This window comes from Ictidomys tridecemlineatus, chromosome 7, assembly GCF_052094955.1.
Source record: "Ictidomys tridecemlineatus isolate mIctTri1 chromosome 7, mIctTri1.hap1, whole genome shotgun sequence".
NCBI classification, from domain to species: domain Eukaryota; kingdom Metazoa; phylum Chordata; class Mammalia; order Rodentia; family Sciuridae; genus Ictidomys; species Ictidomys tridecemlineatus.
Window position 1 is genome coordinate 148,626,891 of NC_135483.1, and position 23,415 is coordinate 148,650,305.

General features: G+C 38.9%; 1 protein-coding gene across 2 annotated transcripts in view; it reads left to right on the plus strand.

The window, feature by feature from the left end:
* Positions 1 to 9,893: 9,893 nt before the first annotated feature.
* The window catches only part of Itga4 (integrin subunit alpha 4), a 79,377-nt gene continuing 65,855 nt past the window's right edge, over positions 9,894 to 23,415 (plus strand). The window contains exons 1-2 of one of the 2 annotated variants that reach the window (XR_013424184.1): positions 9,894 to 10,530; positions 10,907 to 11,028. Coding sequence is in view for 1 of the 2 variants with exons in the window: in XM_005324694.4 (XP_005324751.3) it covers positions 10,334 to 10,530; positions 10,907 to 11,028 (319 nt within the window). In the remaining variant the exon portion in view is untranslated. The remainder of the gene's footprint in view (positions 10,531 to 10,906; positions 11,029 to 23,415) is intronic. The other variant, XM_005324694.4, reaches the window with a different exon arrangement.

A 23,415-nucleotide genomic window follows, 5' to 3' on the forward strand; every position in this document is an offset into this window, starting at 1 on the left:
GAATATAGAAAAGGTAATTATGTCTCAAGTGTGAATAACCTGAACATCATCCTGAATTAAGTGTAGAAATACATTTATTTTCTACTTATACTTGAATATGGGTAGGTCAGGTGTTCAGGAATTAATTTTAATAAAAGTCTCCTTTTTAAAATCAAACTTACATGGATCTAGAAAGCCATTCTGTCTAATTTTGTTTCTCTAGAAATACTGGTTTCTAAAACCTACCCAATAGACAAAAACGGTGAAGCTTTTAATTCCTAAGAATTCTTTAATTTATAACAGAAACACTGTGACTCTGAAATAAGCTAGGCTAGGAATTAAACAAGTAGGTTCTGTCGATATTTGAAGGCCAGATTTCTTAGAGTAACGATGGATGGTTACTCAATGGACCCTTACTTGGATGTCTTCAGAGCTAAGCTCTTTCTTTCTACAACTACAGGTAGATTAAACCTGAACTATATTGGAATGAGAGAATGAAAAAATAGTAAGTGTAAATTCAGATTAGACATTGAATCTTACTTACTTTTATAACTTATTCATGCTTTAATATTATCCCTCCAAGAAATCTCTACATCTTTAAGACACCAAAGCCATTCATACTTGATCTCTTCTTACAGCAATTGCCTGGGAACATTGGGCCTGCTCCTGTTCGGTTGGTTTCCTGAGCCTTAGTTTCTTCTTCTCCCCACCTCACTCCCCCTCCTTATTTCTACTCTTTGGTTGGACTGACTTATCTTGGTTTCTTTAACTCAAATTTGAGAAAGGTCTAGGCTCTTCCTATTTTGGCACCATTTCTGTTCTCAGAGACCTGATGCCTGGCACCCACATGATGGCCTTCCCTCTAGAGGGGCCAATCCAGTCTCTTCATAAGGCATTGTGAGAGAGTCAGGAATATGGTTACTGGTCTTGAGCAAGTCAGTTAACATTTTGGAAGTCTTTTTCTCATCTCTAAATGAAATAAAAAATTCTACTTTGCTCAATACTTTTAAGTATCAATGAAGTTAGTGTATATAAACACATAATCTGAAATTTACATAAGGAACTAGGAATAAGCCTTGGTAAGATTGCATTATCTGCTGTTTGCCTGGTATATATTTTGGGTAGCAGAGTATTGATTGCAATTTTTAGTTGAAATGATGATACTTTAAAACAGGTATCTCAATACTACATACTGGCAATAAAAGCATCATCTAAAATTGACTATGCTCACAGGGAAATATAAACAGCATGTGATTTATATGTCTATTTTTAAAATAGACTTCTGATAATAATTTTACATCTCTTTTCACTGAAGAATCAGTGATAATTTTTACTCTGCTGAAATTGTTGCTAGCGTGGTCAATGTTGTTTCATATCTGTCTTCCTGAACTCGTTCCTGTACAACCTTTTCCTCCATGTGCCAGTTTGTACTTGAATTACATTAATAGTGTCTGGGGGTGGTACTTCCTTTTATTAATATAGTTAATCAGAAATATGTAGACTCTGTAATCTTATAATTTATAGAGTCACTTAAAGCTCAATCCTCAATAAAAGGTGCCACTATTCTCCAATTACACTACAGTGTAATCTTTAGCCAATTCTATATAGCTTTAGGAATGTAGAGCTTCTTGTAGATTCTCCCAGTCTGCCATCAGTTTTGACTCTTTTGTCTCTTGAGTTTTGTAGCGTTGATATTATTGATCACTTATTGATAAGAACAACAACTTCCAGATAAAGCCTAAAATTAAAGTTCATACATTGTTACATGCAAAGTAGAGGTCTTAGGAAACAGTGTAACATGGTGAAATTTGAATGCCATGGACAGTGAGCAGAGAGGAGACAGGTGGTTGCTGACAAATAAATGGTTCAGGCATGAAGAACAGTTTCAAGGCCTATACTCAGGTAGAAGGATAGGGAAAATGGAAGATTTAATATAATACAATGGAAAAAATCTTGACATGATATTGTGTAAATGACATGGAGAAACTAAGTATGATTGGCATTTTTAGGCCAGATGACTGGGATAGTGTTAGCACAATGAAACAAAACAAAAACCAACCAAAAGGAGTTCCAATTGATGAGATCACTTACTGATAAGAACAATTTTCATGTTAATCCTAAAATAAAAATCATGTCCCCACTTTTTTTTTAAAATGCTCTTAACTATCATCATACATTTGGTGTCTGTTCCTTTTGCACCTCTTATCTCAAGCTTTATTTTTTAATTTTTTTTAGAGAGAATTTTTTTAATATTTATTTTTCAGTTTTCGGTGGACATAACATCTTTTTTTTAATTTTATGTGGTGCTGAGGATCGAACCCAGCGCCCCGTGCATGCCAGGCAAGCGCATTACTGCTTGAGCCACATCCCCAGCCCTCAAGCTTTATTGTTAATAACTTTGTATCTACTTCAAATAGCTTATTAAAATAGATTTTTGAAATTGTAAAGATCAAGATCTATGCAATAGCAACTTGTTTTTTGGTCATTTACCAGAAAGCTACACAATGTGCAAGTATATAAGGAAAGGAATCCTAGGAAAGGTGATTGTGAGTCACCAGGAAAGAGTTTTGTCCAACAGTTCTGGGAAGCTAAGTTAAACTTTTCTATTTTGCACATACTTAACTAAGCCAGCACATGAGATGGATGGTTGGGAGAGATACACAGCTGATTACAGACATTGATGTAGACATTTGGACATTGGCATTCCAGATTCATTTCTTTCTACTCACAATTGCATCATCTCACTTTTTTGAGTAGATTATCAATGAATTGAGTGCCCTTCATCTGTTTATTTTTTTTTTACGTGTTACTTCTTGATTCCTGTGTCAGACTGTGAAAGAGCAGGATTCTTCTACTTTCTGTGGAAACCAAAAATAACAATAATTGGGAAATGGATATAACTTTACTGACAATTTAAGTGAACCCTTCGTTTTAATAACAAAGAAATCCAGATCTCCGGAATCTCTTTTTACTTTCTAAAACTGGTTTTAAGCAAGCTTGCAGATATTTATGTAAACCATGAAAGGAGTAAGAAATATCACTAACAATCTATAAGAATGATTTTTATATTATTATGGTGTTAAATTAGTGTTATCAACCTTTTGGTTAATGATAAAAAGATATCTCTAAAATTATTTTTTTTCTAGTCTTGTCCACTATTATAATAAATTGCTTATGAGCAACACACAGTTTTAAAAATAAAGGTTTTTGTTTACTTTCTGTAAACAGAGGAAATTTACTTTACAGGGTTAATATACTATACAACTGTTATAAACAAAGCTGATTTACAGTGTGCACCAAAAATAGAACATCCAAGCTTTCTGCTCTTCCAATGCATAGTTATGGGACAAAGCTGATATTGCTTTTTGCCTTTATAATAATATTCACTATATTTTACTAATCCAAATTATAAGTATCTTTCCAAAGCTTCTGCTTGATCTGAAATAGTTTAGGGAACTTCAGTGCATTAAATTATTTCTTTTATTTCCCACTATTGTCCTTACAAAGTGGCATATCCTCATTTTGCTGTTTACATTTTTCCTCTCAACTGCTGATATTTTGGTCTCTCCTGCTCTGTTATCTCTTATCTGGTCCAGAAAGAGTAACCTCATTCTTCCAGTCTGGCATAGAGAAAAAAGAATAGGGGGTGGGGTGTGAAGAAACAAAGATTTAGGATTAAGCTAAATTTATTCTCTGAAAATACCACTATGTATTGTAAAATTTGTGCTATATTCACAAATATTTTTGCAAGTAGCTTTGAAATGGTTTTCTGGTTTCAAATTTGTATGTGTTGCTTCTCTGGTTAGAATGCCAGCTATTCAAAAACAAGAACATGTTTTTTTTTACCCTTTTTGTGTCTTCAAAGTGCATGGGACATTACACATAAATGCTTGTGTGATATCACTTTATCCACAATCAACCAAATTTATACCTTTTATACCATATTCTTTTCCAAACTGCCCAGGAACTCTGTTTTGTTTAAAGATGGGGTCATGAGTACATAAGACCTGAGATAAAAACTTGTATAGCATGTTTGCATGGATTCTAACCTCTGATAAAAGAGAATGATGTTGTAACCCTGTGACTCCTAAACCTTTGAGATGGTGCAAGAAGCAGTTGTTAAATCACTCCAGTGCATAAATTCAATCTTCCAGGTCAGATTACTTATGAGATACAATGTTGTCACATAATAACTATGTGCTCTGAGACTAGAATGGCTTTATACAAAGTCCTTCGTACATTGTAACAAGAGGAACAATTGTTTTTGCTTCTGAACTGAAGCATGAAATAGATTAGGTTTAAAAAGTTATAAAATATCAATAGCTTCTAGAGTTTTGAAAAGACTGGTAAAAAGTGAAATTTATCAACATTGCCCTTATACTGCAGAAAAATTGCCCTAAACACCCCAACCAGAAGAATACTCGTCATGTATTCAATTTCTCTTGTGCACATCCTCCATGGCATTTGACACTTACATATTGGTGTAGATAGAGGTGATTTCTTGATTAAGGAAGGTAGGCTATGTTTGGGGTGTGTAGAAAGTTATTTTGAGGTCAAGTCTGAAGAGTGTTAAGTCCCAGGCAAGAGATTCAAATTTAACTGGTTGAGTTGAATTGGGGGAGGAGCTATTCAGAGCCTCAGAGGTTGTAGTGTAGAAAAAATATCTGCTTGTATATGTCAATGTACTGGAAAATGACAAAAAGTAAGATTTGGAAATATTTATTATTTATCACTGGGTTATCTTACTGAAATGCACATCTAAAGAAGACAAAGATGCCAACTCTTTTTATCATGTTATGTACAGCATCTGTCACTAAATATGTTGAATGAGTTAATAAATACAAACAAATAAGAATAGTGTCTAATAGTATCATCAGGATAAAAGAATTGGAGGTTCTTATTTCTAGTTGGGAACTTTATTACTGAGCAATGGATCTCCTATTGTTCTAGTTTGGATTCTCTAAGAGCAGACCTTAAGATAAGACTTAGATCAGATAGCTTATCATGCCTTTAAAGTTTGGATTAGAGGAAGGCAGAGAAAAATAATAAATTTTTGTGAATCTCTAATTGCTTTCCATAGTAATTTAAAGATAAATAATAAAGAAAAAGCTAAAAACATTACTTGCTAGATATCTACATGAATGTTCCACCAGTATCTCAGACATTTCTAGAACCCAGGTAGCATTACCCAAGCACACTCTCCAGTCCTCTACCCTGCACTTTCTTCTATTCCAAGTCTTCCTTTTGGTTATTTTGTTTTTGTTTCCTGTTGATCTGGGTTTTGTTTTGTTTCATGGTAACAACATTGTCCCAGGCACCTGGCCTAAAAATGTCAGTCATGTTTAACTTCTCCATATCACCTATACCCGACATAATGACAGGTTTTGTCTTTCCATTGTGTATATCAGATCTTTTATTTTCCTGCTCTACACTCTCCCTCAGTTTAGCCCTTGGAACTGTTCTTCATGCCTACATCATTTGTCAGCAGTCACCTGTATCTGTTCTGCCCACGGTCCGTGACATTCATGTTTGACCATGTGCTATTGTTCCGAGACATATATCTTCCTTTTATATCATAATCTGTTTGAGATTAGAAACTACTTTTTACATATTTTTACATCTACCAAAGGACCTACCACACTGTTTTGTATGTAACAATGAATGAGCACAAATCTATAAATATCCGTATTTCCCTTTATTTATGCCACTGGGTGATATGAAAAGTTTAAACCATGTAATGGACATTCAAAACAAAACAAAACAAAACAAAAAACCAAGTACCTGCTATTTTCCTGGCAGCATATTAAGTGACAAGGATATGGTGAAAAACAACCTAACAACTCCATTCATGTTTCCTCTCATATTCTAGTGAGGAAGGCATGGTGATAAAACCAAAGGAAGAGAGAAATGTGTGTGTGTGTGTGTGTGTGTGTGTGTGTGTGTGTGTGTGTGTGTGTGTGTATGATTGTAAATGTAAGTTTCCTGAAGAAAATGAACAGAATTGTCATTTGTTGACCTATTTTAAATTGGATGGGCATAAAACCCTCTTTAGGCGGGAGGGGAACTTCAAGATGATTTGGAAGGAAGAGGAGGAAATCTCAAAAGTCAAGAGGCAATGTGTCTAGGTGGAAAGATTAATAAGGGCAAAGATCTGGAAGATGAAAAGACCTTAATCCACTTACATAAATTAAGAAAGGCAGATGTGGCAAAGCAAAAGGATCCAGAGAGGGGTGGCCACTAGTAAGGCTGGTGAAGTAATCAGAGTCCAGATCATAGGATCCTTTTAGGCCATGCTAAGTGTGGTCTATACTGTAAGAGCAGTGGGCAACTCAAGTATCTAAGCAAGAGACTGGGTGCACAATTTTTAAAGTTCACTGTTCACTTTTATGTAGAACACTGCTGAGATGAGGGAGAGGTAAAGGGAGACCAAATTGCAAATCTTTTAAGAGCTCAGGTGAGAATATAGCATCTGGGGGAAGGGTTAGTCGCAGTGCTGAAGGGGTGCTTTTGGAAAGTGGTGACCAAGTCTGCAAATACTGCCTCAGAAGTGGGAGTGTTACAGAAAAGAAAGGAGGAGAAGGAGGAGGAGGAGAGGAAGAAAGGAAAAAGAAGAGGAGGAGGAAGAATGGGAAGGGATTTGAGATATATTTTGCTGGTCAAATTAGTAAGACTCAGTGATTGATGGGTGAAATGTTGGGAATAGGGAGAGAAATCAAGGATAACTTCCCAAATATCTGACCTGAATGATTAGGCAGATAGAGGGCTGTTTTCTCTAAGGGAAGAGATTATGTGGAAGGACAGTTTAGGTTGGGATGAGAGCTCCAAAAATCAGCTTCAGATAGGTTACATGCACAATACCCACTAGGGAACTCAGTAGGGATGTCAAGTAAGCTATAGGACATATAAACCTGAAGCTCAGAAGAAAGGTCCAGGCTGGAGATTGAACTGAGGACTCATGATATTTAGACAGCAGTTAAAAACAGAGGGAAAAGGTTAAAACTCCTAAAGAGGGAGCATGAATAGGAAAGGAAGGAAAGCCCAGAGTTCAGCCCTGAAGCTTTCTAGCACTTTTGGTGGAAGGAAAGAATCCAGCATAGGAAATTCTGAGTAGCCAAAAGGAAAGTGAGTAAAAGCTTTAAAAAGGTTTTATTTCTTTTAAAGAAGAGAAATGCTCATTTGTGGTAACTGAAAAGTTGGGCAAGTCCATGGCAGAATTGTCTCTACTGGATCCCTACAAGGGATTCACATTTGCATTTTATCTACTACATTTGAGTTCTTAATGCAACTGCTAGCACACAGTGGGCACTTAGTACATATCCATCAAATATTATACATGAATTGAATGACTGAATAAGTATGATTGACAGTGAAGGGTTGGCATAAATCATTTCAAAAAGTCTTCCTCTTCCTCTCCCTCTACTACCCCCTCCTCCATCTGATTTTCACACCCTGGGGTAAGAAAACTTGGAGCTGATATGATGAGTAAAATAATGGCTATTTCTAGAAAGGTAGTGAATCAAAACCATAACCAGAGAAATAAGGGTCTTTCCTATCAATCACTTTGCTGGCCCCTTCTCATGCTAACTCTGTTATGCAAAGAATTGTGTTGAGTAATTTTATTGCTTAAGATTTTGGTGAAGCAGGAGAAAAAAAGAGGTGGGAGTTCAGACCTGCATCTTTGGCTTTACTGGTGTTTGGAGGGTGTGGGAGTGGTTTCAATATCCTTATTTCCAAAGCCTCAACTGCAGGTTTTGTGACAAAATAAAAACTTACATAATACAGAATAATGACAATGTTACCTAGATATAGTACTGGGTTGAAATCAGCAAGTAAGTTTACTCAGAAATAAAACAAAGCACACTGTATTACTGCACAAAGAGAGCAGGACCAGTGGCTTTCTGGAAGCCACTTCATTTTAATAGTAGATTCACCACATACCATTATTAGCCTTTCCTTTGTTGCAAATAATAAGAGAAAGTTAATATTCCTCTTGTGTTTTTTTAAGAGTAAAAATAATTGGATTGGGTCAGGCCAGAATATCCTAATAATTCACAAACATCTCAAACTCTGCATATCTAAAGTTGAATCCAACAATGCCCCCCAATAGTGTGTATGCAAACACATCTTGAGAGGTTTTTTTTCCAATGTTTTTTTTCTTCTTGAATGGTAGCACCACACACTTAATTTCCAAATCCAAATCTTTGGCTTCTTCCTGACTTCTTCATCTCAACCTCACACTCATTAATCAATGGTACTACCAAGTTCTATTGATTTCTCTCATAAATCAATGGTGCTACCAAGTTCTATTGATTCAAGATACCTCTTGAATCTGTTTTTCCTCCTCTTTCCTTCCAGCTACTTCAGTTCAAGCCACCACCGCCCTCATTTATTGCTCTAGAAGTCTTCAAAATCAAGCATGTTAAGCAAGTGCTCTACCATCATGCTGCACACCCAGCCTTTTTGTAATTGCTGCTGTTGTTTTTAATTTGTAGACAGGATCTCCTTAAATTGTCCAAGTGGGCCTCATATTCAGTTTTGCTTTCAAATGTCTGAAATTCAAAGCTGACTAAGACAAATCCTTCCACAGCTTCCTCTCAGCTCCACCACAGAGGTTAAAGTTCCTAACCTGCCTTCTGGAGTTCAACAAGTGTACCTGAATCCTAGTCAGTCTCACAGAACTAAACTTGTGTGGGGGCAGCTAAATGCCCCAGCAGCAAACTCTCCTTAGTTACTCTGCCTGGACAGACTGGAGCCCTCCCTTTCCTCCTAACAAAACCTGACTCAAGCCTCTTTGTCCTTCAACTCTCTCTACAAGCGTCCTTAACACATCTGAATTTTCTCTGGCTAATAAAAGTCTGCCTATGTTTGACTGAAAATCTTAAAGGAAACAGGAAAGAAAGTCCTACCCTGTTCATGTGGGAATCCTGAGGGTCCAGCAAAGTGTCCAATGAAATATACTGAATCAGCCAGCAAGTGCTTTACTTGTGTGTCTGCCATCACAACTTAAGATGTGCTATTTCAGTATAGTTTTACTTGCGGACAAACCCTTTGACGAAGTCTTTTCTTTCTTCATTTGCTTTTTTTTTTTTTTTTCATGTAGCAACAGTGAATGACGGGACCTGCCTCTCCTGCAAATATCAGCCTAAGTAACCACCTATGTCTGTCTCTGGTTGGTCAGGCAGGCAACTCAAGGCACATCTGGATTGCGTTAGGATGAGAATTCTCATCCCGTACAGGTGTGTTGTTTTGTGGGTCTACAGCGGAATCTCGGAGGTTCATTATGACCTTGACCTCACACTAGGTCTACACCCCTAATGGCTTGTGTGTTTCTTGGCAACTGTATGGTTGTGAAGAGATCATGGAGAAGCAGGGGGTGGAATCTGTTAAAGTGAGGCTATTCACAGCGGTTCCTCAACCCAGCCTCTCAATTGGGGTCAGCAACGGCACGAGTTGCTGCTGCTGTTTAGATTGAAGCTGCTGCTTCGCCTGCTCACGCAAACGGGGCTTAAGAGGAAGTGTGGGGAGGAAGGAAGTGGGCATCAAAGGGTGCAGGGCTGTGAGTTTTGAAGAGACAAGCCATAACGTCTTTGTCGCCATAGAGTTCCCCAGTCCCCCTCAGGGAGTTCTTTTTTGTTATTATTTTGCTTTGAATTGATAGCCCATTGGGTAATTTCTCGGGGTGGTGGTGGGGGGATGGGGTGGCGATCCAGCACTGAACTATCAAAGAAAGATCTGCCTGCGGGTTCCCGGTTGTAGTCTCAGGCTCCGGGTTTGAGGCTGGCCGCAGAGGCTGAGAGTTCACAATAGGGGCGTGCACCGGTCGGAGCCACATGGTGCCGCACGCAGGTCCCAACCACTGTTAAATTGAGAAGCCCTGTGTCACCTCCAGGTCCCTCTTTGCAAAGCCTCAGGAGGCCCCCAGCCATCCCGCGCTTTGTGGGCTGGAAGGCCCGGGCCAGGACGCGCGTCCTGCGTAGCCAAGGTCCCCCAGCGCCCCCTACAGCTGCACGTGGGGGGAGACAGAGCCAGATCCTGCGCCTCCACACCACGCCCAGGACCCCACCCAGAGGCCTGCGCCCCAGGACCGCTCAAGCACCCGCACCTCCAGGCCTCAGAAACCGGGCGTGGGGCCCGGAGGGCGCGCGGCATCCCAGGCCGCCCTCGATCGGGACCTGTGGCTGGCAAACTCCCTCTCCCTCCGTCTGTGTGGCTGTCCCTCCTTCCCTCTCGCCTGCCGGCGCCGGACACGCTGTGCTTCATCTCTTGGGGCGCTCTTCGCCTAGGCCAACCGTCGCATCCAGTGCAACTTCGGTGAAGTGGCCGTTTGGTGTTGAATGTTCCCCACCGAGAGCGCATGGCTGCGGAAGCGAGGCGCGGACCCGGTCCCCGAGGGGCCGCCGTCGGGGAAGCGGTGATGCTACTGCTGTGCCTGGGGGTCCGGACTGGCCACCCCTACAACGTGGACACTGAGAGCGCCCTGCTTTACCAGGGCCCCCCCGGCACGCTGTTCGGTTACTCAGTGGTGCTGCACAGTCACGGGGCGAACCGCTGGTGAGTGGAGTAGGAAGGATTCCAGCGCCCTCAGCATCTAAGAGTGGCAAGAGGAAGGGGCACCCCGGGAGAGTCTGTCCAGTTCCCCAGTTCAAACTTTCCTCCCTTCTGGAGGAGGCAAGAAGCCAGCGCGGCTCCCGCCAGCTTGCTGGAGATCTGCCCGGGAAAACTTATCTTGGGGTGGCAGCGCCCGGGGTGGCGTTGTGGTTCCAGGCCCTGAAGCCGTGGGGTCGTGGGGTGTCTGGCCCCTTGCGCTGGGTGGTGGGCGGAGGAGGCGGGGAAACTGCCCCACTACACACTGCACCGCTGCTGAAAGCCCGAGTTGAGTAGGTAGCCCCGCTCATGTCTCAGCGCACGTGCACGGTTCTCACTTTAGGCTCGTCGTGGGGGCGCCCACTGCCAACTGGCTTGCCAATTCTTCTGTGGTCAAACCCGGGGCGATTTACAGATGCAGGATCGGAAAGAATCCAAACCGGACTTGCGAACAGCTCCAGCTGGGTGAGTTGGGTCTGGGACTAGGAGTTTGTGACCTCTTTCCCTTATAGACCCCACTGTAGGGCAAATCCTGGCCAAAGTGGAGATGCCTATTTCTTCTAATTTCCAGTTTTAACTGCATACCACCCTTCTTTCTTAATATAGAAGTGGTTTCCTTCTTTCTGTCAATATTTTTCTCCTTTTATTTATTTATTTATTTATTTATTTTTTCTGATGACAAAAGTACTAAGACAAACTCTGTTGAGGAATGTTTCTTAACTATCTCTTCCTCCCTCGTTGTAAAGCATGTTTTAAAGTCTCTCCGTATATTAGGCAAGAACAGGATCCAACTAAGTCAAAACTTAAGATTTTATTTCCATCTTTGACCTATCAACTATGTTAAAGAACAGGCTAAGGGGCAGGTCAGGAATAGTAGTTGGCATTGATCCCATATCCTGCCTTTTAGCCTAAGGACTTTTTAAAGAAAGCTATATAGTTTTACTTAGAATATACCATGTGAAAGAAGGTCGCAAGGGAAAATTGGCATCTGCATTTGTTGATATAGTTTGCATGAGGTTTAACATTAATTTGGAGAGGAATTTTTCTCTCCCAAAACTCTCATATTACATAGATATATCTTTTTTTTGCAGTCATTTCTTAATGTCTTAAGTTTGTGACCACTTAAAAAAATGTGTACAGATGGGGGGAGGGGAGAAGTTTCATTTTTCAAAGACAAAAGCACATTTACTGCACGTTAGTGCATGGAGAAAGAAAGGGGAACTAATATTAGTTTAGACATATCTTGTTCCTAACTCTTATACTGCTGTAGTTGCTTACCCCACCTCCAATCAATCCTGAGATATAGTTGCTATTGCTTCTAATTTACATCTGAGGGCTCTGACTCAGAGAGTTACAAGTACTTTTTCTAAAGTTACTAACCTAGAGAATGGTAGGTGGGAGCCCTCAAGCCAAAGTCCTGCCTGCTTAGGCACAAGTCTAAGCATTTTCATCCCATGTATGCATCTTCAGTGCAAATTAAACTAAATGAAGTATCCAGTATTTTGTGTGCTGATCTGATGGATCATCTATAAGTGGTATATAAAAGTTCACAACTGGTATTTTCTCATATTTATCTGTGCTATAAATGGACTTTTGAGATTAGCTAGTTATTGAATCTTTAACTTTTTATAGTGGTCTTCACTTTTTCTCAAAGTGTAAAGCTGGCTTCCTTCATTCAGATGAATTCAAATAGTACATGGACATAATGGAATTCTTGCTTTTAACTCAGCACCCATAAAAGCCCAGGAGTTGGCAGTAAACATGTATAACAGACCCTAGCCTCTTGTTAAGCATGGTACACCCCAATAAGCAGACAAGAGATATAAAAAAACATTCACAGATTTATACATTTGGAATTGTTTTGCAAAACATAATTTGCTAAAGATCTGTGGGATGAAGAATTAGGGAGTGAAGCAGACAACCTTGATCTGCCAGGGGATCTTGACAAGGTCTGTAAGGGAACAATTTCTTTTCTGCTGTCCTGCCAGTTTCTGGATCTATGACATTATAACTACTGGTATTTAGCACCTACTTCCTTCCTGGAAGGGGACTGAGCCTATTTCTGGATGTCTGTGTTTAACTGGAAAGCTCATGTCATGTATTATATAATTTTAAAATATTGCTGTCAATTGAAGGAAAACTTAACTTCATTGGGCATGTAGAGTATAGTGATTGACTATAGAAATAACCTCAGAAAAATGTGATCATGGCAAATATGTGATAAACATAAATTAAATAAAGATTTATTGAATGGATGATTAAAGGTAAAGTGAAAGTTTGAATGTCATCAACTTGATGGATGAGTAAAAGAATTAGAAATGATAAGCCAAAGTGATATTTTTGTCTTTGAAAATTTTGGTCAATAAAAATGTATTTACTGAGATAAAAGGCAAAAAGAATACAAGATTGCTAGTTAGTTAACTGGTTAAAACATGAATAGCTTTGAATACTTGTAAAAGTTGACTGAAGTTATTTTGCATGTAGCATTTTGAACAATACATGGTGTTGATAGAAAGAAACACTATTCAAAACAAATTCAGAAGAAGTATCTATATACACACATATATAAGAGAGGGGGGAAAAGCACACTGTACACATACACACAGAATCTTCCATAGAAGATTGCTTCAATTGTCTCATGTGGAAGAGTGTAATATTTGGAAAACTATGAAATTAGTACTGAGCTAAGACTCAATACCTGTCACATAATAAACATTCAAAAATATGTGTTTTTTTAGTTCTATCCCCTACTTAAATCTTTATCTGTAAGTTATCTGTAGTAAGTATGTTGAAGTTAAGAGGATGAATGAATAAACTAAACCAAAAGTTTTAAAAAATTTAAAAATTATAAATTAAAAGGTAATAGCTGAAATATAACAGCTCATCAAAAATGTTATGATAGCTAAAGATTGGATTATGACTGTTATGTCAATGAAGTATCCTCTTTCATTTGGAATAACTTGTTATTAAGAATCTAAGAGTGCAGGGTCTCTTAAAATAGTGACCATCTCATGTGCATTCAAAATGTCCATATGAACCCTTCTCCAAGTCTCTGCAGCATGTCAGATTAGTAGCTGACTCAGACTCCTCAAAAGAGAAGGTCATTAGCCCTACCATGTTGCCCTACCTCTGTGGATGATATTGCATATGAAACCATATTCACTGTAGCCATAATTTCAATTGAGCAGCAATGCCCATTTATCTAAAATGCTCAGGATGGGAGATGTTTGCCACTCTTTTGGCAAAGTGAATTTATTACAGAGGTGACATCAGAAGAGTTGCCTGGATTGGACCACAGTGTGCTTTTCTTCTTGTGTGTGATCAGCTACCTTCCTCCTCCTTGGCTACCCAAAGAGAGAGTCCTGTTCTCTCACTTCCTTGGTGCTTCCTTCAATGTATCAAAGGAAAGTGGTCTGCCTATCATGAGGGTCCAAGCCTGGTCTAGCTCCTGGAAACTGTATCTGAGAAGGCTGTGATGATTTCCAGTGTCCACTTACTTTTCCACTCAGGCACTCTGCATCCTCCTTGACTCGTTTAAAGGAAACTTTGATCACAACTGTTCCTGAATCAAGGGATTACAAATAATGACACCATTAATAGAGTTCAGCATGGTCTATCCATGGACTACCAATATTCAAAGAATTAGAACATAATAAAATATGTGATCATCAAATTATACCAAAAAATGATCTTTATTCAATTATTCAAAAGATAATCTAAATCTTTCATTCCTTCCGGGTTATCAGTAATGACATTATCTCTCTCTCTCTCTCTCTCTCTCTCACACACACACACACACACACACACACACACACACACACACTCACTTACCTGGAATATAGAGTCTGAAGTTTCAGAGTTATAATGTCCAATAAAGTAATCTCTAGCTACAGTTGACTACTGAGCACATAAAATATTTGCAACGAAGAGTGCAGTAAGTTTCACACTAGATTTCAAAAAGAAACTAAAAAGAAAGCATCTTACTAAATTTTAAGGTATTGATTACATATTAAATATTTAAAAATCAATATTGATTACATAATATTTTGGGTTTTTTTAGGACAAATAAAGTATTTTACCTGTTTTTCCCTTTATAATGTTGCTATTCTAAAATTTGAAAATATCACACTGGGCTGGGGATGTGGCTCAAGTGGTAGCACGCTCACCTGGCATGTGTGCGGCCTGGGTTTGATCCTCAGCACCACATACAAAGATGTGTCCACCGAAAAACTGAAAAATAAATATTAGAAATTCTCTCTCTCTCTCTCTCTCTCTCTCTCTCTCTCTTTAAAAAAAAATAAATAAAAATATCACACAGATTTGCATTACTTTTCTATTAGATAGCCCTATTTGAGAGAAACATAATTTCCCTGTGAAATAATACTGTCTTTTTTTTTTTTTTTTTTGGTACTGGGGATTGAACTCAGGGGCACTCCACCACTGAGCCACATCCCCAGCCCTATTTTGTATTTTAGTTAGAGACAGGGTCTCACTGAGGTACTTAGCACCTCAATTTTTCTGAGGCTGTCTTTGAACTTGTGATCGTCCTGTCTCAGCCTCCAGAATGGATGGCATCACAGGTGTGTGCCACTGTACCCAGCATAACCCTGCCTTTTAAACAGGTGCTTTCCCAGTATTTATGAATAAGAGAATAGGACTTTTACCTTCTTTTCCGGGTTAAGTGGTTTGGTTACTTTTAAGCACTCTGCCTGTGCCTTTTTTTTTCCCCTTACTGGAGAGACCAATGGTCCATTATACGTTAGTCACTATTATCCCTCTTTGAATTTCTTTCTGGAAGTTATATTGCCTTGGCAACCCTCCTGGTTTATATTCCACAGCCTATTTGGCAGAGGTTAAGCTAATAAGCATTGCATCATTAAGCTAATGATTACCTCATCCTCACTTCTGCCCGATTTACAGGAGTTATTAGCTTAATATTGAAAAGCAAACATCTCAGTGCTGAATATTGAAATACGTTCTTCTTGATAACTTTTCTTTTTTATTCAAAATATGCTTAAAATACAGCTTATGAAGCTATATTGAAATTTTGAAAAATCACCCTTGAAGATAGTTTTGCAGTTATGTAGAAAATCAAGACAGAGAGCTTCACTAGTCAATTCTCAGGCTAATGGCTAGAACTTCCCCAATAGCCCAAACTTCACCTCCCAAAGGGTGGTGTTTTTTCCTAATGTGACAAATTAGGCTTTCTAAAGGTATTTATTTTTTGCCTTCAATTTACATGGTCACTGAGTAACATTCCTGATGAGTATGAAATATCTGTGCTTAGCAATAGTTCTGGGACTGGACATGGTAATCCCTTGTACATAATGGTAGTGTATTCATTCAACCATTTATTGACAGGTGCGTAAGGGCCAGGACCTGGGCACACAAAGGAAGCAAGTTATTATAGGAAAAGAGCAAATTATTATAGTAACGAGAAGAGCTAAGGCAAGCTAGGAGAACAGGTGACGTCCTGTTCAAATGAGGAACTGAATAGCAATCAGAAGTGAGACAGAGGAGGAGGTTAGGGAAAAGTGTGCCAGACAGAGCAGTGTGCATGGCGACCCTGAGGTCTTTGAGAGTATGATGTCTTTGAAGCGCTGAAAGAAAAATGTGTATGGTTGGGCTGCATTGTGTGAAGTGAACAGTAGTTTGGAGAGGTAAGCATGAATTATTTCTGGTACAGCCTTGTACATATGAATTTATGATGCTTAAAACTGGGCAGTGACATGATCTGATCTGTGTTTGACAAATTCCTCTAGGTGTAAGGTAGTAAATGCTTTGGAATAAGTGGCTCAAGACTGAAGAAGGCAGTGAGACAATTACAGGAAGATGCTGTTATAATTTAGGCTGCAGATGATAGGTGACTATCCTATACTAAGACCATGGCAGTAAGAGTGGAGGTAAAAAGGTTATATAGACATTTAGAAGACAGATTCAACAGCCCTTGGTAATTATTGAATGAGAAAGATGAAGGAGAAGTTTTCAAAGATGTTACCCAAGGTTTTGACTTGGGCTATTGGATTACATAGCCATTATGGTGCTGTGTACTGAAAAGGGGTTTCACTGGCTGGAGGTTCCTGTGAAACAAAGAAGTAAATGTCAGTGATTGGTTGGGTGAGTGGTTTTAAGGGGCAGGAGAGAGGTCTGTATTGGCAATTCAGAGGTGAAAGTAATTAACATGGAAATTATAATCAGAACCAGAAAGGTGAATGAGCTTCACCTGGGAACTCTCTAAGTGAATAGATCACAGAGGACCAAGGGTTGATCCCAGAGGAATCCCACAGTTTGGGATGTGGCTGGAAAAGTGCTGCTCAACTTGGCTGCAAGTGAAATTCTTCTGCTGAATTTAAAAATACCAATTCTAGCCAGACTCAGTGGCACATACTTGTGATCCCAGTGGCTTGAGAGGCTGAGGCAGAATGATCACTAGTTCAAAGCCAGCCTCAGCAAAATCAAGGTGCTAAGCCACTCAGTGAGACCCTGTGTCTAAATAAAATACAATATAGGGCTGGGGATGTGGCTCAGTGGTCAAGTGCCCCTGAGTTCAATCCCTGATACCCTTCACCGAAAAAGAATACCAATTCTACAGGCCCCGTCCCAAATTAATAAGATCTCTGGGACTAGGTAGGGCATTGGGTATTTTCTGAGGCTCCCAAATGAATGATTCTATCATTCATCCATGATTGAAAACCACTGAAGAAGAAGAAAGGAAAAGTCTGAAAATGACAGAGAAGAGGAAGCCATAGAGGCAGCAAGGAAATCAGGTCAATGTAACGTGGAAGTCAGAGGAGGAGTGTGTTTTGAGAGGAGGTGAGTGGTTTCCAATGTTAAAAGTTGCTAAAACATCACACAAGATAGAAACTTATGTGACTTCTTTGGATTTAGAGGGAATTAGTTTATTAATATCCTTGGTAAGACCAGTTCTAAACAGAGAAGGCAGACTGCAGAGAGTTGAGAAGTGAGAAATGAGAACAAGTCGGTGTCTGTTTTAACTGGGTTTTTCCTCACTAATTCAGTACATTTTTTCAATTATACTGTATATTAGAAACAAAAAGTTAAATAAGTTACAGTTACAGGCCTTCACTCAGTCTAGAAGACAGAAGAGTCATGTAAACTGATAATTATGAGATAATAATAAGCATGATGATAGAGGCAAGGTAAGCAAGAAGAAATTGTTTGAATAATGAGAGAAGGCTTCCATGGGGTCTAGGTCTGCCTTGGGTTCCAAAGACTTTACCCACTCCCACCAGGCAGTCCCACAATAACACCGACTCCTGAGAATAGACATTCCTGAGACTCAACCTTGGAAGTGATCATCTTTAGAAACAGCTGGGTTTTGTTTGTTTGTTTGTTTGTTTTAAAGAATAACTGGAAACATCAAATAAGAACATAGAAGTGCATTTGCAAGTGACAGGACTGGGCTTAGTAAAGCCAGTGTTCTGATGTCCTCATTTCACTCCCATGAATTTTTATTTTCATGATATGTGATTTTTTTCCAACTAAATTGCATGAAATCTAATCATTCACAATGAATATGTTTAGAAACAGTAAAATGGTAAACTTATTTTTCCAATGCCCTGTCCTTGAGACTCCTTGTGTGAAGTGAATTAGCTGTTCTTTTGAACTCATACCCTATGTAGAAGATTGTTGCCAATGTATACTGTCTGTGAAACCTTTCTAGTTCTCCCTCACCCTGATACTGTTCTTTGTTTCCTTGTAAAATTTTCCTAGTAGTCATTAGATAGGATCATTTTTGTCTGCCAATCATAGTCATTTGATATCTTATTCTACCCTTAAAACTGTGAGAAGGCCTCTGTAACTCCTCTTCTTAGTGTGACCCTCCATTGGTTGGGACAATGTGATGGGTCCTTCGTTGATTTTTATTTCTTTCACAATTTTTAGACCTTGCTATCTTTCTGACCTTCTTCAAGTTTTTGTTTTATGTCTCTCCTACCCTGTGACTTCCAAAACCAAACACAGGATGTGAATACTGACCACCCTAGCATTAAGTGCAACCTGGTTTCCCTTGAACTCCCCTCCCCCATTTATATTTTTGTATTATTATTGCTTTGAAGATATTCAAAAGAATATCTATGTAAGTTTTAAAAATAATATTTCTCTCTTAAAAATGAGTAAATCTTAAGATTCTTTTTTGTTACTATGAATTGACTCTTTGTGATTTTGATCCTTAACAAGGAGAAATACTAATGAACCATTGTAAGGTGGTGACCAATGTGAATTTTAACTCATCCTTCCCCTACTTGTTAGCTCTGTGACCTTGGACAAGATGGTCTCCCCTTGTTAAAGCTTTTCCATCTGTAAAACTGAGATACTGATGATAATATCTTAGAGGGATATTATAAAAATTAAATATGTGTATTTATATGTGGTGAAACTGTGCTCAGTACATATCAAACATAAGATAAAATAATTAGAAAATAACTTTCCTTCCTTGAATTATGCTCACCAAAAATATAAGTTGGAGTACATTTTTCTGCTGTAGTTATTAAAGAGTTGTGTTGGCTTTCTGGAGGATTTTGACGAAGTCTGGGAACAAGGCTAATATTCTGCTTTTAGTAGATAAAGGAATTATAAAAGTTTTTCCCTCAATGATTATTACTCCTTTTAAAAAGATAACTGAATGATTCTTCATAAAACATAGAATAGAACAAGAGTCTTTCATTTTTTTCAGGATATTTAAAAGAAATGTAGATTGGAAGAGTTGGAGAAACATAGCATACATCTTTCAGTGGCCTAGAACTTCAACCTTTAAAAGAAAGTAATTTCTGGAAGTAAGGGCTTTTGCTGTTTTCCTGAAAATCGTGTCATGGGTTTTGAAAGATCAGAGAAGTTGCACATTGTCTTAGTATAGAGAAATTCAGACTGAGTGCCCCTGCTGAGTATCATATGGGGAAGCCATGGTGCAGTGGTGCAGGCATTTAGAGCAGACATAAAACTGCATCAAAAAGTCCCAGGCTACCCCACCCACATGGCATGACTGGAACTGTGAGCAAGTATAGAAAGAACTTTGAGACTGACCTTTTCCCCTTAGTCCTTGTGTCCTCAGTGGAAATACCAGAATGCTGAGAACTGATCGCAATGGAGGAAAAGGGCAGAACAGGATAAGTGACATATGTCACCATAAGGGACATTTTTCTAGAAAAATAGAAAGGTGATTTACAGGCTGGGGGCAGATTTGTGATATTTCACATATTTTCAGATGAAAAAGATACAAGAAATGAAATCAAAATCAGTTAATTCAGATATGAAATATTTGTAGAACTCTATGGTATATGTTTTAGAATACTGGGAAGTTACTTAAAGATCAAAGATGTTATTTTTATTCTGACCTTTTCCATTTATCAGCCCCATACTATAAGTTCTGGCAGGTTATTTGACTTTTAGAAGATTTTCTCATCTATAAAAATGGATTGACAATACAGTCCTCTGGTACTACTGAGAGAATAAAAAAAATGAGCTACTGTGTATGACAAGGCTTCCCCAACAGATGTGCTACCTGTGTTTTATGCGTGTGGATGTATGCTGTGGTATATGTGCAGCTTAATAATGTTTAGCTTTAGCCTTAAAATAATAGTGGTAATGATATCAACATCAACTAAGGTTTTCGTGTTTTCTCTGCCAGGCTCTTGTTCAAGTGTTTCACACATAGCTCATTTATTCCCACTGCCCTTGCAGAAACCTGGAGATAGGCGCATCCTGTGGGCTCTAGCTGATTCTCCATCTTAAATCCTCCTCCTTATAAGTCACACTTGGTAAAGATCTTCAAATTCACACTGTTTCCCTTCAGACCATCTGTTACTATCTTGAAAGTTAAGGAAATCATGTTTTGGTAGAGAAGTAGAGAAGAATAGTAGTAAAAGGAAAAGACCTCTTCAAAGTTCTCTTTCCATCCCTGAGAGTTTAGTGACAGTTTTGTAGAAGTACACTGTAGTAAGGAATTTTTCTGGTGATGTAAGGTATTTCCAAATTCCCTCCATCAGCAAATACACATTGAGTTCCTGGCTCCTTTCTGTAAGACACTGAGTCCTGGGAATGCTAGTGTCAGCAAAACAATCTTCCCTCTGTGGAGGCGACACCCAAGGTTGAATATCTCATCTCTCCTGGTCCCTATCTCAGTTTTTACATTTGGAGCAATGGTGATGTGAGTACTAAGAAAAAAAAAATGGGACTGGGGGTAGAGTTTACCTAACTGGTCTTGTACTAAGATTCTTTATATTCATTTCTCAAAATTACCATCTATTTACATTTACATATACATTTTCATATACTGATAAAATAAAAAATAAAAATAAAATTCGAAATAAAAAACTGAAGTAGTAAGCATACATTTGGGTTTTTTTTTTCTATTTTGTTTCCCATACTGGGAAAAAAAGGGAGGAGGTGAATAGAAGGGGCTTCATTTTTAGAATAAGGAGAATGGGTTTTATGTGGCTTTGTTATTTTCGAGTCTACTGGGAAAATGCACTGAACTATGCTAGGAATTAGTCACTCTCGTTGTACAGAAGCATGGAAAATTATCACATGTTAATTTCTGCTGACCTCTTTTATGTTAAACCATGTAAAGTAGTTTTTCAATTATGGAGCTGATTTGATTTACTGTGAGTTTAGATTAGTAATGTATGAGCTGAACTGAAAACCAGATTATAAATCATTGCTGCATGACATTTGGGTAAAATATAGAGATAATCTGAGTTTATTTATGGTGTTCTGTCAGGGAAATTCATGAGAATTAGCTTTCTCATGACAGTTCTAATAATCATCATCTTTGACCAAATTAGAAATACTCTATCTCTACATGAAGAAAGTTTGCTTTACATTTGATATTCTAGTTTAATATCTATCTGAAGCTTAGGGAGACTACAAGATACCTCAATTATTTTTGAAAGAACAGTCTTACTTTCCCAATATTATACAATACAGGAAAAGCCATAATCATCTACATTGCAGAATCATTGCTCAGAAGCCCAGCTGCACAGTACAGCTTCCTCGGGAGCGGTTTAAAAATTTGTCCTGTCTGGGTGTTGACCCAGTCACAGGGCATGGGACCCAGGTGTTGGTGTTTGTTTAAAACTCCCCCAGGTGTTGCTGAGGTCCAGGCAAGGCTGAGGAGCATGTGAAGAGGGTGGAGTCTGGAACTCACAGGTTTAAGGGAGAAAAGCATTTCATGATGTGAAGGTCTGACCTGTTCTGCCAAGATTTTGCAGGCACGACCACACAAAAGGGGAAAATATTCTCAGAGATTAAGAAATAGACCTAAAGCAGTAGTGGGGCTTGTAGGCTGTTTCTTGAGCTGATCCTGTCTTGTAACCAGTGCTGAAAGCCTCAGTACTGCCATAGCTGTTGAGAGCTCTCTGTGGTAGAAGCAGAGGAAAAAGAGGGAGACACAGCTACATGTGAGTATGTGGGTTTGATTACTTAGCAGGAATAGTTATTTTTATGTGTGTGTGAAAGAACAGTTGTCTCACAATTTCATTGTTATCATGAATTTTATTTTTGCCTTCATAGTCAGACTTTTGTATGCATATTTTGAATTAACACAAATGGAAAAAGCTTATTCAAACCAGTCTAAGCTATGACTTGTTTCCTGTGACAGACCCTTCTGCTTTCAGCACACACTTCTGAGCTGTGTGTTGAGGGTGAGATGATGATGAACAAGATACAGTCCTGGCCCGCATAAAGGAGGTCACTCTTTACTAAACCTTGGAAGGAGGCCAGAGGAGTTGTAAACAAATAAATGTGGCTAACTCCAGCAAAAATGAAAATTGTTCTTCCTACAGGATATTAATTTCATGGAAACTTCCCGAGTGATCACATCCTGTGTGTCTAAGGGCCCTTGACTGCTGATGCTGGGAGGAATCTCTGTTATCTAAGAGTAGATTAACACTACATGTGACAGCTAATTACCAAATACCAGGAGCTGGCGATATAGCTCAGTTGGTAGAGTGCTTGCTTTGCATGCACAAGGCCCTGGGTTTGATCCCCAAACCAGAAATCTTATCCAGGAATTAGAAGGCATTTGTTGTTTGGAACCACACAGTAACAAGTATACGGGAGATTACTTCTAGTGGCATTTAACCCCACCTTTGTATTCCCTGAATACACATCTACCACATGTTTTTCTATTTGAAATCTCTTTCCTCTCAGGGGTAAATCAGCCTTACCACTAGATTCATGGGAAAGCTTTTACTACCTTTATTCTTGGGTAAATAATCTCTTTCTTGTGGCTTCTGGAGGGTTGTTCTCCTGTTCCCCAATAGGTGTCCAAAGTAAAAGCTAAAGGTAAAAAAAGCCTTCAGTATTTTTAACTTAGTATCAGGAGGAGGGAAGGGGAAGGGCAAGAGCTACACTGGAAATAAAGACCCAGAACTTTGTTATGAGACTCATTCTAGGAGAACCCAATGACAGAACAGCCCTTCTCCCAGAGGTCTGAGGGAGGCTCGGGCATGGAGAGAAAGAGGTTGGAGGGGAGCAATGTTAAAGTGGGACCCGGTAGCAGTTAAGTGTGAGACTGTGCAGGGAGGACATTGTGATGTCACCTGGTAAGCAAATTCAGGGAGAAGGTAGCACACAGTATTAAATGAAAAACAGCTCAATGCAAGAGTGTCTCTGGCATTCATTTTTAAAAAGAGCATTATAGTTATTCATAATATCTGGGTTCATTTTTTGACAAAATCATACAGGCATGGAATTTTATTTACTTTACTACAGTGACCCCCACTTTCCCTTCTCTTCCCCTTCCTTCTGTTCTCCTTCCACTACTGGTCTTCCTTTTACTCATTTGTTTTTGACTGGTGCTTTATAGGTATAAAGGTAGAATTCACTGTGGTA